General features: G+C 34.7%; 3 protein-coding genes across 4 annotated transcripts; 2 read left to right on the top strand and 1 right to left on the bottom strand.

Moving 5' to 3' along the window:
- Positions 1 to 4,541: 4,541 nt before the first annotated feature.
- Positions 4,542 to 8,714, top strand: LOC108479324 (carbon catabolite repressor protein 4 homolog 4). Its single transcript, XM_017781857.2, has 9 exons — positions 4,542 to 4,740; positions 4,860 to 5,031; positions 5,110 to 5,159; positions 5,409 to 5,478; positions 5,646 to 5,767; positions 5,914 to 6,047; positions 7,019 to 7,190; positions 7,291 to 7,438; positions 8,167 to 8,714. The coding sequence occupies exons 1-9, from the start codon at positions 4,652 to 4,654 to the stop codon at positions 8,467 to 8,469; spliced, it is 1,260 nt and encodes a 419-aa protein (XP_017637346.1). The 5' UTR covers positions 4,542 to 4,651; the 3' UTR covers positions 8,470 to 8,714.
- Positions 8,715 to 9,730: 1,016 nt separating this feature from the next.
- LOC108477501 (coniferyl alcohol acyltransferase) lies at positions 9,731 to 11,263 on the top strand. The gene has a single exon (XM_017780048.2). The coding sequence runs from the start codon at positions 9,731 to 9,733 to the stop codon at positions 11,114 to 11,116; it is 1,386 nt and encodes a 461-aa protein (XP_017635537.1). The 3' UTR covers positions 11,117 to 11,263.
- Positions 11,264 to 11,380: 117 nt separating this feature from the next.
- Positions 11,381 to 15,347, bottom strand: LOC108479322 (pentatricopeptide repeat-containing protein At4g19440, chloroplastic). 2 transcript variants are annotated; one of them, XM_017781853.2, is made up of 4 exons: positions 12,489 to 15,347; positions 12,305 to 12,381; positions 11,942 to 12,091; positions 11,381 to 11,829 (listed from the first exon to the last, which is right to left on the bottom strand). In XM_017781853.2, the coding sequence occupies exon 1, from the start codon at positions 15,051 to 15,053 to the stop codon at positions 12,513 to 12,515; it is 2,541 nt and encodes an 846-aa protein (XP_017637342.1). In that variant the 5' UTR covers positions 15,054 to 15,347; the 3' UTR covers positions 11,381 to 11,829; positions 11,942 to 12,091; positions 12,305 to 12,381; positions 12,489 to 12,512. The 2 variants fall into 2 exon arrangements, with proteins under 2 accessions (XP_017637342.1, XP_017637344.1); XM_017781855.2 differs by having other exon boundaries at positions 11,942 to 12,066.
- Between the last annotated feature and the right edge of the window lie 1,072 nt (positions 15,348 to 16,419).

Raw genomic sequence — 16,419 nt, 5'->3', positions numbered from 1 at the left:
CATTAATTTCGAAATAAAAAACAATTTTGGAGATCATTTATCATGCATATTTTATGCATTTATATATTTCATTATTTTTATTAAAATTTATTTCAAATGAATAAAGGTATGATTGTGAATTTGTAATGTTTATATATTTAATCTAAATTTTTAAATACTTTATATTAATTATTTAAATTTATTTAAAATATATATTTTATATATAAAATAATTTAAAAAATTAAAATAATAAATTTAAGACCTTAACCATGTAAATTAACAAATCAAGTTTATTATGTCAATTTTTCTCTCTTTTTAAGCATATTTCAAATAAATATAGTATCAAATTTATGTGTTTTAACTTGAAATTTAGTCATATTGTCAACAATATTTAAATATGGTTGAGTTTTTTTATTTAACTCAAAAATTTTATTCAATTTAATTCGATTTTTTTAGAACAAATTAGGATGATAAATTTGGACTCCTCAACTATAACTCAAATTTGTTTTACTCGAATCAATCAAATGCTCACCCTTAATACTAAACACTTAAATAAACAAAACTTTTTAAATGACCAGTTTTATAACACTTTTCAAAACCAATGAATAACAATCCGTTTTCAGTGGTGCCGAAAAATGTGATTTTAGAACCCTATTTTTCAATGATCGAGTATGTAAATATTATTAATTAATATTTACGAGTATAATATAGTTTTATATTAACTTTTGATCCGGTAATTTTGTTGAGCAGTTAATAATTAAGACACAAAGATTAAATCGTAAAAATCATAAAAGTTAATCGCTATTAATTTTATTAGTTAAAAAGATTTAAATAATAATTATTGAGGGTTTAAATGACAATTAAACTATTTTCAATGATGGTCGACGGTTAATGTATATTAATTAGTGAATATATGTTATTTTTTTTAATATTAAATTTGATTTTATTTATATTAAAACATTGAAACAAAAGAAAAAGTGGCCATTTCTTTCCTTTTCTCCACCAAATCCACCTTGAGCCAAGGAAGTTTCGGCCAAACTTTCTCCCTTGCATGATCAAGATTTGAATTAACCAATAAATAATTGAGGAAAATGAAAAATTGTTGATTAGTCTCTACACTTCAACTTGTTAACAATTTTTGTAGGTAAGTTTATATGGTATAATTATGTTTGTAAACATATTGAATGTGTTTAAATTAAGGAATTGTATATTGTGGTTGTATTTTGAATTAGTTATAAAATAGTACAAAAGATGAGGAGTGGACTAAATTGTAAAGAAATTATACAATGTGTGAAATGTACGCGTATGAACCTAATATAGGATAGGATACAATTGGCATATCAATAGGGATATCTGGCCGTTGTATGGGATATGATATGAGATGATACTGGTGTATGGAGAATTCACTATTTAAACTAGAATCTAACATTTTTTGCGGATTATCGAGTCTTGTCTCTACAGAGACCCTAGTGTGTTCTAGAGGGATGTATTGTCTTGTGACATATGATGCCTACAGATTTAGCACTTCATGTACAAGTGTGTTTTAGAGTTTCGCTCAAATGAGCAATCTGATGTGTTTCTAGTGGCTACCTGCATATCCGTATCTGTTTATTATAGTTCATCGGGTTAAACAATTAGTGTAAAAGGAAAATATCTGATTGATAATGTGTATTGTATATGAAATGTATATATATGTGACTAGAATGATGAAATGTTGTAAATATGTTCGACAACTCTAATAAAATGACATTAAATGAAAATGTTTTGTATAATTTGAAATGTTATAAGTTTATAGTTGACAAACTCGCCTTACTGATGAGAAATGTTGTAACACCCCTTAACTCCAACCCGTCGCCGGAACAGGATTACGAGGCATTACCGGAATTAGACGCTAATAACGAACAACACCAAGTCATAAATCTATATTTCAATTTAAAATTTCTCAAATTCCACCTTTAAGTCCCTAATATGGACCTACGAGGCTCAAAATATACTTAGGAAGTGTTTTGAGATTAAACCGGGAACTTTGGAAACTTTTCCTTGAAAATAGGGGCACATGCCTGTGTGGCCTGGAGCATGCCCGTGTGGCCTACCTGTGGGGCTCCCATGGCCGTGGGGCCAGCCCGTGGGCAGATCTAACTTTCTCACACGGCCATGGGACTAACCTGTGGCCAATTCTAACTTTACCACACGGCCTGGGCACACGCCCATATGACTTGGCCGTGTGAAAAACATGATTTTTCACAATTTTAAAGCTATTTTCACATATCAAACGCACCTAATTCATGCCCAATACATTGACTTATAAATCTTGATCAAATAACATTCATCTATTCATTTCAAATACTTCTTAAAAGTTACAAATTACCTTACACTCAATACGTAAAATATATTTAAGTGGCCAAAACAAAACCTAATACATGCCACTAATTTAGTTTAATTACTAATTTAATCATTTATCCTTTCTCTATTCTATGATTAAGCTTTTATGCTCTATTCAATTTAATCCTTTCTACTAATTACTTCTAATTAAAAATAAACTCACCTAATTAAAATCTAATTCACCTCACAACTAACTTCGTAAATATTTTTAATAAATATTTACGAACTTATTTTTCCTAAGACGGAAACCCTAAACTCACTTTTCCTGTGCCCGTGAAATATGGGTCGTTACAAATGTGATGACAGGAAAAGTCATGTAGTTAGCTAATTTATTATGTTAGTTATGAATTGAAGTGAGTTTACTTTTTTAGCTCATACGAACTTACTAAGCATACGTAATATTTACTCTATTGTAGTTGTCTTTTGCAAAACAAGGCGATCAGATCACTTCGAAGCTCACACTATCAAGCCTTCGATTCAGTTGTCTTGTTATCGTTCTGAACTTGGTTATGTGACATGTAAATAGGCAATGTGATGTTCATGTGCACTTTGAATGATGTTGATTTTAAGACCTAAAATGGTGAATGACATGAATGGTTATATGATATGGATGAATGTGTGTACCTTGGCAAATGTTTAACTATAATAGGAGCATATAAATGATTATATTGATAATGAAAGGTTATTTTGAATGATGCAATGGTTGATGAATGTATAAGTTTTAATGTTATGTTTAGGAATCTAAGGGAGATATAATGAGTTTGGTATACTTGAATCAATTTATTGCTTTGAAATGGTTTAAGTAGATGGAATCGTTTGGAATGATTTATGCAACCTTGTTGTGTTTTGGTGCTAAATATGGCATATTGGTTAGATGTAAGGAAAAATGATGAATGATATGTTTTGGCATGGTTTTGGGAATGTTTTAAATAGGTTAGGATGATGCTATAAGAACTCTTTTGATATATTTGGATGATTGGTTTGAAACAAGTACCAAATGACCTTAAAATACCAAAAAATAGGATTCACGTCATGACGTCATATGGTGGTCATCCCAATGTGTAAAGACTTGTAATATCACATTTAGACGAGAAACTCCGTTTTCTCAATGAGGCCAAAACAATGAGTGACGTTGCAACGTCAAACTTACTGACGTCATGATGTGACAAACTGTTTTGGCGATGTCACAATAAAGAACTCCCTCACGTTACGACGTCGTTTTGGATTTTTGAAATCTTTGTAGTTTGTTCATTTTTTATGCTCGGGTTAACTTAAGAGCTTTCGTAAGCTCAATTAAGACTTGGTTTTAATTATATATTGTATTATGCTTAGAATTATGAAATGAATTGGTGTTTAAATTGAATTAATTGATACGATCTATATATGATTGCTTTGGTAACTGCAGTAACATCCAGTAGCTCAGGTTCGACGACTAGACCGAGTAAGAAGTGTTACAGAATGTTAAAACTCCGAGATGTTATTAATTTTTTAAGCAATTCAATTAACTTTTTAATTGGTATAAAATAAAATAATATCGACAAATTAAAATATACAATTAAATCAATATAAAATACAATGGACAAAGAACTGAATTAAATCCCTTATATACAAATGTCGAAATTAAAGATTAACACATTACAATTGCATGACGAAACTCAAATATGAATGCTCAAAGACCAAAGGTGTCCACCTCGACTGATAATACAAATGTTGGAATTAAAGACCCATACATCACAATTAAAAGATCATAATATTAAAGAATTTGAATATTATTTAAATGTATGTTTTATTTCACATCATCATATTTAAAATACACATTTTATTTCTTAAAGAATTTTTGACAATAATATTATATACTTATTTTTAAATAAAATTTTAAAAACATTTTTTCATAATACTTTTAAAAATACTTTTCAAAAATAGTAAAAAATTGTTAATTTCAATAAAATACTAAGATATAATTCATGATAAAAATTCATCACTTATGTAAGGCGGGGACTAAATCTCGTATTTAATATATATTCAAATCGTGTGAACCAATCCTTTGTATAAAAAAAATACTCTATATTACACCCTGTTTGGTTGAATGTAAAGGTAAATCCATTTACAGCGGCGGGCTTCGAAAATTCAAATCAAAGCTGTTGGAGATGGGCTTCAAAATTAGGCATTGGGTTAACTATAGTAAATTTTAGTGGCAAGCCAGCCCACCTGGTGAGGTAAGAGATGAACCGAACACAAAGTCGGAAGAGAGAGGCGTTGAGTGAGCGAAGAAGAAGATAATACAAGTTAGATGGTGATCATCGGGAGGACCACAACTCTAGCTTTAGTCATCCCTAGCCTACCCCTTCTTTCTACCATATCCTGCAGTCCTCGTCTCAGGTACCATATCCTTCTCTGTACATACTATTTCCTTTTAGAAAACTTTAACCGCTTGTTCGAATTTCATTTCATATTCTCTCACTTATATATATATATATATGTTATCAATTTAAATAAAGTGTTAGTAGCAAGTTGAGAATGAGTACGAGCGCAAGCACTAACACGGGAGGAAGCGGCAAGTCAGCACCTGTAATTCGGGAATTTGTTAGTGTAGAAGGCGGCGGTGGCAATGCCAGAGACAAAGCTGATGCTATCAGATTCCGTCTTGTATCATACAACATTTTAGCTCAGGTAGGTTTTTCTTTGGGTTTGGGGATCTACGCCCTTTATTAAGAATCATTATTTAATACTTTGTATTCGTATCCGTAGGTATACGTCAAGAGCTCTCTGTTTCCACATTCTCCGTCTCCCTGTCTTCGGTCAGCTCAAATCAAACAATTACTTCTTTTCTTTTTCTTTTTTATGTCATTGGAATTTCAATTTCAATTTATCTTTCACATGTTTATCATTTCAACTTTGATATACATAAACTCATGGACGATACTTGTTGATTCATTATTGTTTAATACATAACTAGTAACTACAAATGAATGTCCATCTGTTTTTATTTCTGCTATTTATATCCATGTGATTGTTTCCTACTTTAAAATCAAACCCCCTTGTTTCAGATGGAAGGCTCGCTCACAGGCAATTTTAACTCTTCTTAAAGACCTTGGAGCAGACTTCTACTCCCTTCAGGTTTGTTTTCTTTCCTCCCAATGAAATTCATAAAATATCATTTTTTTTGCCTACTCCTCTCCTGCTTGCAATCTTCCCTGCATTGACTGTATCTCTCTGCATGCACTCATGTACTTTGAGTGTATATGATTCTGATTTTCCTTATCTTTGGTCAAAACTTATACCAGGAAGTAGATGAGTTTGATTCCTTTTACAAAACAAGTATGGAGGACCTTGGGTATTCCAGTATATATGTTCAGAGAAGTGGACAGAAGCGTGATGGATGTGGAATATTTTATAATAAAAACTGGTATGCTTAAAGTACTCCCTATTTCTCCCTCAAACAATTCCCTTCAACATATATTAGTGGAATATATATTAGAATTTCGTCTCATTTTTTACATAATTCTGGCGTTCTATCTTATTTTCCAAACTACCATTGCACAATTGTTTCAGTGCAGAATTGCTTTTAGAGGAAACAATAGAATACAATGATCTTGTACCCTTGGTACATGATGAAGCCTACTTATCTTCAGACAAGCAGAATGCACCACTGACCAACAGAAATAATGGGGATAGTTCAAAGCAAGGTAACCTTTTCTATTGTTATATATCCTTTTTGCATCCTGTCACACCTGCATTATACTTGTTGCTTGATACTTTGGCATATCAAAACCAAGTTAAATAATTTTATTAGCCTTTCTTCCCCCGATTTTAAAGACTTCTCTGCTTCTTGCCTTTGTTTTCCTCTATTACCGTGTGCAATTGGTTTTAGTGTACGCAAATTTGTTTTAGTATTTTCTTTTCCCCTTTGCTCCATTAGTATTGCCTTTGGTAGGTTTTTATGTCTTTTACAAGTTGAGATGGATTAGGGATAAACTTTATTTGGCATTATTATGGCGAAAAGTTCTGTAGTAAATCTTCAAACATATAGTTAAGCTTCGGAGATCCTGTTTTCTGGGCTTTCCAGAAATTCTTAAAGTGTGTTTCTTAGTTAAATATATGTTTGCAGAAAAGCAAGCAGTGGTGTAAAAGCATATTGCATTTTAGTTTGCTAAACTCTGACTAGTTAATAAATCATATTATTGTTGGGTGATGTTATTGCTTGAAGCATAGGTTGGTAAGAATAGATTATTATTCTCCAGAAAGCTAAAATTTAATATCTTAATATGGGTTTTCCTGCTGCTAGAAAGTGATCAAGAAAGAAGCATAGAGCACAGAGCACTTTGTCCTTCACTGAGCTGCTGGTGGCATTTTAACCACTAAGGTCTTCTTATTACATATGGTAGAGATATTATTTGGACTAAATGTCTACTGCTGAAGTTTTATTAGCTTATATTACAGCACAAGTACGTTTTCATGAAGGAAAAAAATTGATATAGTTAATCGTTTATCATTTTGCAAATCTTAATGATATGTATACCTGCCTTTTCCTTTTCTTCTGTGTCTTTTGCTAAAATTCTTTTTTGTGATGGAATTTGGAATCTCATATCATTACCTGCTACAAACTAGTGATGACATGGTATGCTGGTTGTTCACTGTTTGGATGATCTGTTTTCAGATTTGTCAGAAAAGTTCTCAAATTTGTCAGTAAAAAGTAGTCCAGAGAATCATGGAGATCCCAGTGATCCACGTGTAAGATTAAAGAGAGATTGTGTAGGAATTATGACTGCCTTTAAACTCAAGCATCCTTTTCATCATGTTATTATTTTAGCAAACACCCATCTTTATTGGTAAACCATCCAAATTTTCGTTGATCCATTTTATATAGCTATTATGTGTTTATACATCTTAGATCTTATGAGTTATGTTTGGTTATATATATAATATCAGGGATCCAGAATGGGCTGATGTTAAGCTTGCCCAAGCCAAGTATCTTTTGGCACGCTTAGCTCAGTTTAAAACACTTGTAAGAGAGAGATTTGAATGTACTCCTTCGTTAATTTTGACTGGTGACTTCAATTCAACCCCTGGAGACAAGGTTTGTCCATACAATTTAACTTATTTATTAGTTTTTCACATGTTTCTAGTTACCACGGGATAACCCAAATTCTTTATCTGTAGCTTCTTGTCTATCCTTTCTTGCAATTTTATATTGGAAAATTATCCTAATTCCATGAGTTTCTTGATGGCTCTGTTTGTATTCGAAGTTTATTTTGCTCCTTTATCCATTTAACATTTTCATGGAACTCTAAAATAATAAACACGTGGAGGGAAAATACTTTAGGTGCTAGTGAACTAAGTTTGTGCTTAGTAGCTGCTTGTCTTGCATAGTTTTTTTTTGTTCTGTATACTTGCACGTGAAAATGGTAGTCTTGCACCCCATTGAAACAGCTTGATTGTAATGTTTGATGAGCTTGAGATCCATGGGGACTTGTTTTATACTTTAATTTGACTTTCATTGTGCTTTCTTAACTCACCCTAAGCTTCCTCTTTCCAAAACCTTGCTCTCCCTCTGCGGCATGGTCGCCTGTTTCAGAGCATAATCAAGCATGTTCCTTATTGCTTGATTGTGACTTTTAAGTGATAAAGATTGAAACAAAAGTTGTGGTGGTTTTTTTAATGGATGACATACTGTATATCTATATATATATTAATCTTGCGGAGTTTTGTGGATGCCTTAAGTAGTTGCCAACAGCTTGTTTTTTTTTTTGTTATTTCTGTAGCCTCAACATTTTGCAACATTCTGAATGTTATTTATGTTTTCAGGTTTATCAGTATCTTATTTCTGGTAACTCTACATCATTGGATAGATGTTTGGAAGAACTTCTGCTTCCCTTGTGCAGCGTTTATGCTTCGACAAGAGGAGAACCATCATTTACGAACTGCACCCCTGATTTTACTGATACACTTGACTATATTTTCTTTTCCCCATCTGACTGCCTAAAGCCTGTCAGCATTCTCCAACTTCCAGAGTTGGAGTCACCTGATGTTGCTGGTGCATTGCCAAACTATAGCCACCCAAGTGATCATTTGCCAATAGGTGCTGAATTTGAAATTACCAAAGACTAAAATGTTCAAGCTGAGAAATGAGCAAAAATCGGTTTACCGGATAAGCTGAATTTGCTTCATTCGTTGTATTCTTTTCTTTATTTTTTTGGAATTTAGGACATCCTATAGTATTCTGGAGATAAGGCACTTAAAACCTGTAAAAGAATTGACAAATAATAAAGCTGACTTGTTTTGGTTTTGGTTTTAGATGGTGGTCGTTAAGGGAGAGAAATGGAATTGGAATTGCGTAATAAGTTGGGCTTTAATGTATGATACATTGGTATTGAAATTGGGGTTGAAAGCCTGTTTTAATTTTTAAGGGAGGAATGAAGTTTTTCTTAACTGACCATGAAATGTGTTTTATTTTCATGAGCAGGTTTAAACTCTCAAACTATATGTTTAAAGGATAAGATGAACAAACATTACATGAAATGGACCGAGTTGGGTAAGCACTGACCTTAATTTTTTATTTGTGAGGGTAAAGTTGTCTAGGGACTAAATTGAAAATTTGATATTGAATTCTTTATTGTTTCATCTTTGGTTTAATCAATTTGAGCGATCAATGCTTAAAAATAGGAGGGAACAAGTTACACTATCATACCAACTTTGTACAGATAGGAGAGGATCGGATCGAAAGAAAGAGACAAATATGGTAAAGAATTAGTAGCACTTGCCTTACCTCCATTTGCAAATTGCAGAAGTTTGTGCAGCAAATGAGAATGGGATTGATAGACAAGCACCAAAGCCACTACCACCACCCATTTACCAACGGCTCATAGATTTTTCTTTTGCCCAGTGATGCAATAATTAGAGCATTACATTGAAACTCAGAAACTTGATTTCGGTTGGTACGATATGATGCTGTCTGCCAATGCCATACTTGACCACTCAAAAGTGAGGTGAAAGTAGACTAAATATAATGGACTCTGACTCTGATGTAACTAAGGGATGCCCATAAGCGCCACTTTAAACGTCACACACGCATATAGACTCCTTTGACATCCAAAAATCATGGAAAAGAAACTTTTTGTCGTCTAAAGAAGAGACTACTACATATATTTGCATGATTTCATCACCCCACAAATATAACAGTGACTCCAAAATGACTCTTTCAATTTTCTTGTCAGCAATGATAAATGATATATGTTTTATTTTATCATCATCATCATCACCATCATTAGCATTCCATATTCCATATTCCATATTCCATGTGCATATATATGTACTTGAAGTTTTCTAGTATAAGTAGTGTGAATATATATTAGATGTCGATTACTGAGAGATGGAGGAGAATCCAAAAGAAAGAAAAATGTCAGTAATACTGAGGAAAAAGTGCATTGTTAAAGCTATGAATGAATATCTCTCACCAGAGCGTCACCATAAGCTTACACTTTCAAACCTTGATCTTCTGTCTGGCCGCTTCCCAGTGACATACTTGTACTTATATTATCACAGCAGATCCGACAGAGGTTCGATCAATATTAGTAACAATGTGTTTGAGTCACTCAAGACTTCACTCGCCAAAACTCTGAGTTACTACTATCCTTTTGCTGGTCGAATAGTAGAAGACCCGCAAACAAGCCAGACTCTTATCATATGTGACAACAACGGTGCCCTGCTAGTGGAGGCAGTGGCCAATATCCCTTTGATCCACCTGGATTTCTACAATTTAAACCAGACCCTTGAACAGATACTGGTCTCGTGCCTGAACCCCGACGAGTTTCCTTTTCCTGTGCAGGTTCAAGTAACATGTTACACTTGTGGAGGGGTGTCCATTACTTTTACCTTCGACCATGCTCTAGGTGATGCCACTGCTTTTGGCAACTTTCTCTCCTCGTGGTCCCAACTAGCTCGTGACATGCCTCTCTCTTGCATACCGGATCTTGATCTCGGGAGAAGCCTTCCACCGCGCCTCCCTCCTACGTATCACCCTTATTTCAATCATGTTTTTGTCAAGTGCACGCTTGAAGATATTAGAAACATACCTAAAACCGGCATCTTGCTCAAGCGCCTTTACTTTGTTGACGCTTCCAGCATTAATCACCTGCAAACTCTTGCATCTGCCGACGGTAACAAGAGAACGAAAATCGAGGCATTCTCTGCCTATGTTTGGAAGATTATGGCAACAAGCATTGATAAAAGCCACGCTAACTGCAAGATGGGTTGGTTAGTTGACGGACGTGGTAGACTAAGTCATAGCTCCATGTCAAATTACATTGGTAACGTATTATCCGTGGCTATTGAAGAGGCAAGCATTGTAGAGATAAAGCAGGGCTCCATATCGGCAATTGCCAACAATGTTCACAGGGCTATATCCAAGGTAACTAATGAAGCTCATTTCCAGGATTTGATTGATTGGATTGAGTGCCACAAACCTGGATTGATGCTCCCAAGATTTGTCCTAGGTCGGGAAGGGCCTGCCCTTGTTATTTCATCCGGACGGAGATTTCCGGTTGCTGAATTGGACTTCGGGTTTGGTAGTCCCATGCTCGGAACAGTCTCCTCCACCATTAAAAACAGTGGAGTTGGTTACATGAACCAGAGGCCAAGTGCTACGGGTGATGGCTCATGGGTCATTTCCGCTATCTTATGGCCACAACTGGCTGCAGCATTGGAGTCTGATTCAGTTTTACAGCCACTGTGTGCCTCACATCTTCAAAAATCATAATAATAACAATGATTTCATCTCCAAACAAATTAAAGAGGGGCATTAGCAAACGAATAGCATATATGCAAGTCAAAGCCAGATTGTTATAAAAATCATAGGAACCTGTCTAGTTATTTGCAAAGCAATGATAAATTTGAATGCTCATAATTTATGTGAAGTGATGCAAAATAAAGTTTCTCCCTAAATACTAAGAGAAAGAAATATAGAAAATGCCACAAACAAATATATATCCGTAAAATTAGATACATTAAATAACAAATGAGATAACAAAACAGTACCAAATTTATTTATGTTTCAAAACCGAGTTGAAGCTCAAAAATCTCAGCAATCTGACACACTCATTCTTGACTTTTTATTTATTTCTTTCTATCTAATTTCCTTCTTTGACATTACATGACATGATGAATGAATCATCTTACAAACACCTAATTTAGTATTTCTGGAAGAACTAACAACTGCCTGCTTTGAAGTTTCTTATTTCTTCCTACCTCAAAATCCCAATTCCCTCAACCAAGAAAAAGGGGGAGGGGGATTGTTCTACCACCTCGTTGGCCAGATAACGAAAACAGTAATCTATCTGATAAATCTTCTCTACGTACCAAGTAACAGATGAATGGTGCAAGATTTGTCCATCAACAAACTCAGTTTTTAGCAGAGAAAAGTGAGGAACTTGATTGTGATACATGGCACTTCTATTCATCCAGGAGAAGTTCCTGAAAAATTTTAAATGTATTTAGGCCAACATTTCAGAATATATGTGAAGGAAACTAACTAGTAAAACAAAAAACAGATCTACATGGTTTAAAACTCCAAATAGATCCTTACTCTCCCAATTCATCTTCATGATGCAAGAAAGTCATCACAACCCCCACACATGCGCATCCTGCAGCATCAGCGTGTTGCGGCTAACAGATCAGTCAGGAATCTCAAGCTCAAATGCACCTGACATTCTAGGCGTGAGAAGCAAGCATGCAACTGTGAGAACATTTAGGAGAAATCAGTTCCTTTCTTAACATCAAAAGTTCAGAACCATAAGCCCTAGTCACTCAAATAATTTTCCAATACGATTCACCATAAACTCCAAATACAAAGCACATACATCAAGCAAAGCCATTCGGAAACAAAAAAAAAAAGCTTCAGTGCAAGGGTAAATACTAGAATTACAAGTAACAAGATGAAGCAACGAACCTCTGATGTTTAGCAACCAGTACAGTATTTGAGAAAGAGAAGTATCATTGTTGTCCCATGGTCAACAATAAACTTTCCTGCGAAAGAATAATGCAAAATAAATAATCAAACATAGTAAAACATCAATCTTACAAAGTACAACATATATATAATATAATTGCATAGATCCAGTGAGATATTATACCATGCCGAAATTTGCAACCAGCCCTCAGGGACACTCATGGATCAAAGTCGTATAGGTAATATCATCTAATGCCAGTCCTTCACTATTCATATTATCACATACTCTAAAAGCATCATCCACCCTCCCTTCTTTACATATCCCGTTCATGAAGGCATTATAAGTAACGGCATCAGGGGCAATTCCACGTTTAATCATCTCTGTGAGAAGTTTTGCTGCCTCTTTCATTTTACCCAATTTGCAGTATCCATTGATCATAATGGTATAGGTAATTTTATTTGGTTGTATATCATACGAAGACATTTCTTGTAAAAGACTCGCAACTGTATCCATCTGGCCTAACTTAGAATAACCTCCAATTAGTGCTGTATAACAGACAACATTTGGCAACAAGCCCAGACCTCTCATTTCCACAAGAAGTCGCCTTGCATCGTCAGGAAGACTTATGTTGCACATTCCATGTATTAGAGAAGAATATGTGCCAATAGTTGGTAGGATGCCCTTGCTTTTCATGTCATCACGAAGTTGAAAGGCCATCTTCATATTCCCTTTTTTACAATAAGCTCCAATCAGAGTGTTGTAAATAACAGCGTTGAGCCCCAGTTTGGTAGTAGCCACTTCATCCAACAAGTTTTGACCCTCTTCAATTTGATCAACATTACAGTATCCATCTATCAAGATGGCATACGTATAAACATTGGAAATCAGACCATGGCATTTGCTTTCATCCCAAACCTTGACAGCATCTTCCATTTTCCCCATATTCGAAATGCCGAGTATAAGCAAATTGTAAGTGTAAATATCAGGCTGAATTCCACGCTTAAACATTTCTTCCTTTAATCTAAAAGCTTCTTCCACTTTCCCCTCTTTGCAACATCCCAAAATGAGTGTATTGTATGAGACCCTATCAAATATCAAACCCCTCTGCAACATCTCCTTTAGAAGCCTAATAACCTCTTGTACCTTACCTGCTTCACATAAACCATGAATTAAAGCATTGGACGTTACAATGTTAGCAGGAAATCCTTTTTCGAATAGCTTATACCAAAGCTCAATGGCTTCATAATGCTTTCGTTCCTTGCAAAGTCCACCAACCAACATTGTCATCAACCCATCATTGGGCCTTAAATTTCTCAACAACATTTCTTTCGTAAGATGTAGAGCAGAATCAAACCTAGACTGCAAGCATAACCATCGAATTACAGAACTAAAGGTGCCAATGTTTATAAATAACCCTCTAGATAACATTTCCCCTAAAAGATGCTCAGCATGCTCCATTTGGCCAACCCTGCAAAATCCCTGCATAAGCAAATTGAATGTGACAGAGTTGGGCTTCATCCCATTGGATAACATTTGATGCTTTATCCTAAGTGCCTCATCAATATTTTCCATTTTGCAGTAGCCAGCAATTAATGTATTATATACAAACTCATTTGGGGCAAAGCCCTTATCAGACATTTCCTTCAAAACTGAATTGGCTTCCTCAAATTTATCCAATTTAATCAAACCATTGATAAGAACACTATATGTAATGAGGCTGGGGTCAACACCCTGTTTTATCATGTTTTGCTTAATCTGAAATGCCTCATCCAGTCTGCCACTCTTGCATAATCCGTGGATAATATTATTATAAGTAACTACATTTGGAGAGATACCCAAGTTTTCCATTCTAGAGAACAGAGCCATGGCGTCCTGAATTCTCCCACCCTTGCAAAATCCATTAATCATTGTAGTACACAAGTAGACATCAAGGGAGACAAAACGAGACAAAGTTTCAAATACTTGGTACGTCTTTTGCACTTCATTAGCCTTAAGTAAAGAATTCAAGAAAAAATTGCAAGTCTTGGTAGAAGGAAATATACCCTTGTCGGCCAGTGTGAAAAAGACATCAGTAGCGTAAGTAAAACCCACATTCTTGAACTGGGTGCAATAGATATGCAGCAACAAATCAACCCCCGCAACCCCCTTAAAAGAGGTATTCAAATCCGCCAATGCAATAGCAATCTGAATGTGATTAACGCTAGGAGGACTGTTAGGAGAGAAAAGTGGCAGCTTCCCATCAATCAAACGAATCAAAAGCAACCTAGCAGCGGAAGAATTATTTGAAAGAAGAAGCAAAAGAATCAAAATACAGTAGGATCGAAGCGTAAAACGGAAGTTAAAAGAACGGGAAGCAAGGTGAAAAAAGTTAAGAGTGGTTTTGGGATCGGCACGAGGCGAAAGAGCGATGAAAAATCGATCAAAATCGGCAGGGGACAAAAGAGGAAGGAGCTGTTTGGATTTGGAAGAATCAAGGGAAGGCTTAGAGAGAATAGAAGATAGAGCATCGAGCAAACTCTGGTTCACGGGAGGCGGAGAAGAAGGCTGCCGTTGAGGATCGATTTGTGGGGCAGCTGGAGAAGGAATAGGAGACGAGGAAGTCACGCAGGTCAAGGGGCGTGTGATTGGGGTGTAGATATAGATGGGTTTAATGACAGCCGCCAGTCTCCTCACATCCATTGCTAACAATGTTTGGGGATAAAGATTGGCGAATGATAATGGTGAAACTGAATATGGAAATGGGATCATAGAGTCATTCGAGTTTGAGAGGATAATAAGCAGCCACGCTCATCCCAATTTTAGACTAACAAACATATTATTATTACCTATACACACTACTAGGGCACCCATTCATTGACCCGGCTTGCAAAAACTAAAAGGTCACCCAGTTGCTGCAGAATGCAGGCAGCTAAACACAAAGAAGAAGCTAAACAAGCAATGAAAATGGACTGGGGTACAACACAACAATGATGAAATCAGGGTTTAGAGATTTAGACGGAAAATCAGAGGAGGAGATTACAAATGCGGGCTTTTCAATCCAACTGGACTAAGCCCACTTCAAACCCCTTCTCGTTATCATTACTTTTGGATTGGACTTAACCTAGTTTTCTTTCTTTTCTTTTCTTTAAACTAGGTTTAATTTTACAAATAGTCCCTGTACTTTATAAAAGTTATTAATTTAGTCCCTATACTTTAATTTGATCATTTTTAGTCCTTTTACTTTTCAAATTTTAAAATTCATATCATCACCAAATGATAACTATTCAATTCAATGAGTTATGTTATGTTATTTCTACAATATGATGGAGCAAACATGTTATCATATACCTAATGTTGTGTTAGCTTATTATTTCCACATATTACACACTAAAAATCCAGTTAATGGATTAATGGCTGTCATATGCGTTTGTATTAAAATTTAAAAATTTGAAAAGTATAGGGACTTAAAATGATTCGATTGTAGAATATGGATTAAATTTACAACTATATGCATAGTATAGGACTAGTAATTGAATTTAACCAATAAGTTTAACTGTTACTGTTTGGGTCATGACTAAATTTTCAAATTTAAAAAACTAAAGGGATTGAAATTCATCAATTTGAAAAGAACAAGTACTAAAATTGATCAAATTAAAGTATTAGAACAAATCCACAAATTTCACAAAATACAGAGACTAATAGCAAAATTTAATCTTTACACTATTACGAGCAAGCAGGGATCAAGTCCCGTACACAAATACAATTATTATTATTTTTTTATAAGTGGGGGTGGGGAATGGAGTTGTATGGGATTAAATCCAAATTCTCATATCTACAACATAATACTCTTGTCACTAGGCCAAGAGATTGTTGGCTCGTACACAAATATAATTAATACAAGACAAACCATACAAAAATACAAAATAAAACCATACAAACAATATCTAAAAGGCCTGAAACTCATTTTTTTGTAGAAAAAGTAAACTTTGCTTGAATTAAACCGTTATCATCGAACAAAAGAAGCAAAGGTGGAAACTCTTACCAAATTACCACAATCACACAAATTGAGTAAAAATATTCATAAAAAAAGGAAAAAGTACACCAATAGTTACTCAACTTTAATTTCAACAACAAA

Source organism: Gossypium arboreum, chromosome 12 (genome assembly GCF_025698485.1).
Source record: "Gossypium arboreum isolate Shixiya-1 chromosome 12, ASM2569848v2, whole genome shotgun sequence".
NCBI lineage: Eukaryota > Viridiplantae > Streptophyta > Magnoliopsida > Malvales > Malvaceae > Gossypium > Gossypium arboreum.
This window is presented reverse-complemented; position numbering and strand designations above follow the sequence as displayed.

What these genes read in the sequence shown, in the direction of transcription:
- LOC108479324 (XM_017781857.2), top strand. Translation starts at nt 4,652, where the DNA reads ATGGTGATCATCGGGAGGACCACAACTCTAGCTTTAGTCATCCCTAGC. An exon ending in CATACAACATTTTAGCTCAG is followed by an intron (nt 5,032 to 5,109) that starts GTAGGTTTTTCT and finishes TCGTATCCGTAG; the next exon opens with GTATACGTCAAGAGCTCTCT. An exon ending in TGGGGATAGTTCAAAGCAAG is followed by an intron (nt 6,048 to 7,018) that starts GTAACCTTTTCT and finishes ATCTGTTTTCAG; the next exon opens with ATTTGTCAGAAAAGTTCTCA.
- LOC108477501 (XM_017780048.2), top strand. Translation starts at nt 9,731, where the DNA reads ATGGAGGAGAATCCAAAAGAAAGAAAAATGTCAGTAATACTGAGGAAA.
- LOC108479322 (XM_017781853.2), bottom strand. Translation starts at nt 15,053, where the DNA reads ATGATCCCATTTCCATATTCAGTTTCACCATTATCATTCGCCAATCTT.